At 64.4% G+C, this 1265-nt stretch overlaps 1 protein-coding gene across 1 annotated transcript in view; it reads left to right on the top strand.

The window, feature by feature from the left end:
• Positions 1-174: 174 nt before the first annotated feature.
• Positions 175-1265, top strand: part of LOC104495327 (high affinity nerve growth factor receptor-like) — a gene marked incomplete at both ends in the record, with an annotated part of 1619 nt that continues 528 nt past the window's right edge. Inside the window, 2 exons of the mRNA XM_010138280.1 lie at positions 175-282; positions 375-621. Coding sequence (XP_010136582.1) covers positions 175-282; positions 375-621 — 355 coding nt within the window. The remainder of the gene's footprint in view (positions 283-374; positions 622-1265) is intronic.

The raw sequence follows: 1265 nt of genomic DNA on the forward strand, positions 1-1265 counted from the left end.
GCCACCTGGGGACAGCAGGGACGGGGCTCAGGTGGCCACAACTCCCAGGAGCTGCCGCTGGGGAAACTGAGGCACGGGGACAGCCCTTCATTCCCATCCCCGTCGCACAGGGTTGTCCCCTGAGGGTTTGTCCCACCCACCCACGGGTGTCCCGGTCCCCTCCCCCCCCGGCAGGTCCCACGGCCCCGACGCCAAGATGCTGGACCAGGGGCAGGGGCAGCCCCGCGGGCAGCTGACGCTCAGCCACATGCTGCACATCGCCACCCAGATCGCCCGGGGACAGCCCTTCATTCCCATCCCCGTCGCACAGGGTTGTCCCCTGAGGGTTTGTCCCACCCACCCACGGGTGTCCCGGTCCCCTCCCCCCCCGGCAGGTCCCACGGCCCCGACGCCAAGATGCTGGACCAGGGGCAGGGGCAGCCCCGCGGGCAGCTGACGCTCAGCCACATGCTGCACATCGCCACCCAGATCGCCTCGGGCATGGTCTACCTGGCCTCCCTCCACTTCGTCCACCGCGACCTGGCCACCCGCAACTGCCTGGTGGGCCACGACCTGGTGGTGAAGATCGGGGACTTCGGCATGTCCCGGGACATCTACAGCACCGACTACTACCGGGTGAGCCGCCCCCTCCCTCCCCTCTGGCCGCACCGTGGCTCCCAACCCGTCTCCATCCACGTCGGGTGGGTGGGAAGGGACCTTCGGACCTTGTCCAGCCCAATCCCTCGCCATGAGCAGGGACAGCAGCAACTAGAGCAGGTTGCTCAGAGCCCCACCCTAAGCGTCACGGAAGGGTTTGGGGTGGAAGGAACCCTTGAAGGTCTTCCCCACCATGAGCAGGGACATCTGCAACTTGCTCTGAGTCCCACCCAAGGCCTCTCAGCTGGGTTGGAAGGAACCTCTAAAGGTCTCCACCCTGAGCCGGGACTTCTACAACTAGAGCAGGTTGCTCAGAGCCCCACCCGAAGCATCTCAGAAGGGTTGGGGCAGAAGGAACCTTTGAAGGTCTTCTCCACCATGAGCAGGGACACCTTGCTCTAGAGCAGGTTGCTCCTAGCCCTGTCCAAAGTGTCACAATTGGGTTGGAAGGAACCTTTGAAGGTCTCCTCCATGAGCAGGGACACCTTCCTCTAGACCACGTTGCCCAGAGCTCTGTTCAGCTTGACCTTGAGTATCTTCAGCAATGGGGCTTCTCCCACCTCTCTGGGCAACCTGGGCCAGGGTCTCCCCACCCTCAGCGTCAAAGGCCCCGTCATCTCCAGGGTGAG

Source organism: Buceros rhinoceros, unplaced genomic scaffold, assembly GCF_000710305.1.
Source record: "Buceros rhinoceros silvestris isolate BGI_N320 unplaced genomic scaffold, ASM71030v1 scaffold43836, whole genome shotgun sequence".
In the NCBI taxonomy this organism is placed as follows: domain Eukaryota; kingdom Metazoa; phylum Chordata; class Aves; order Bucerotiformes; family Bucerotidae; genus Buceros; species Buceros rhinoceros.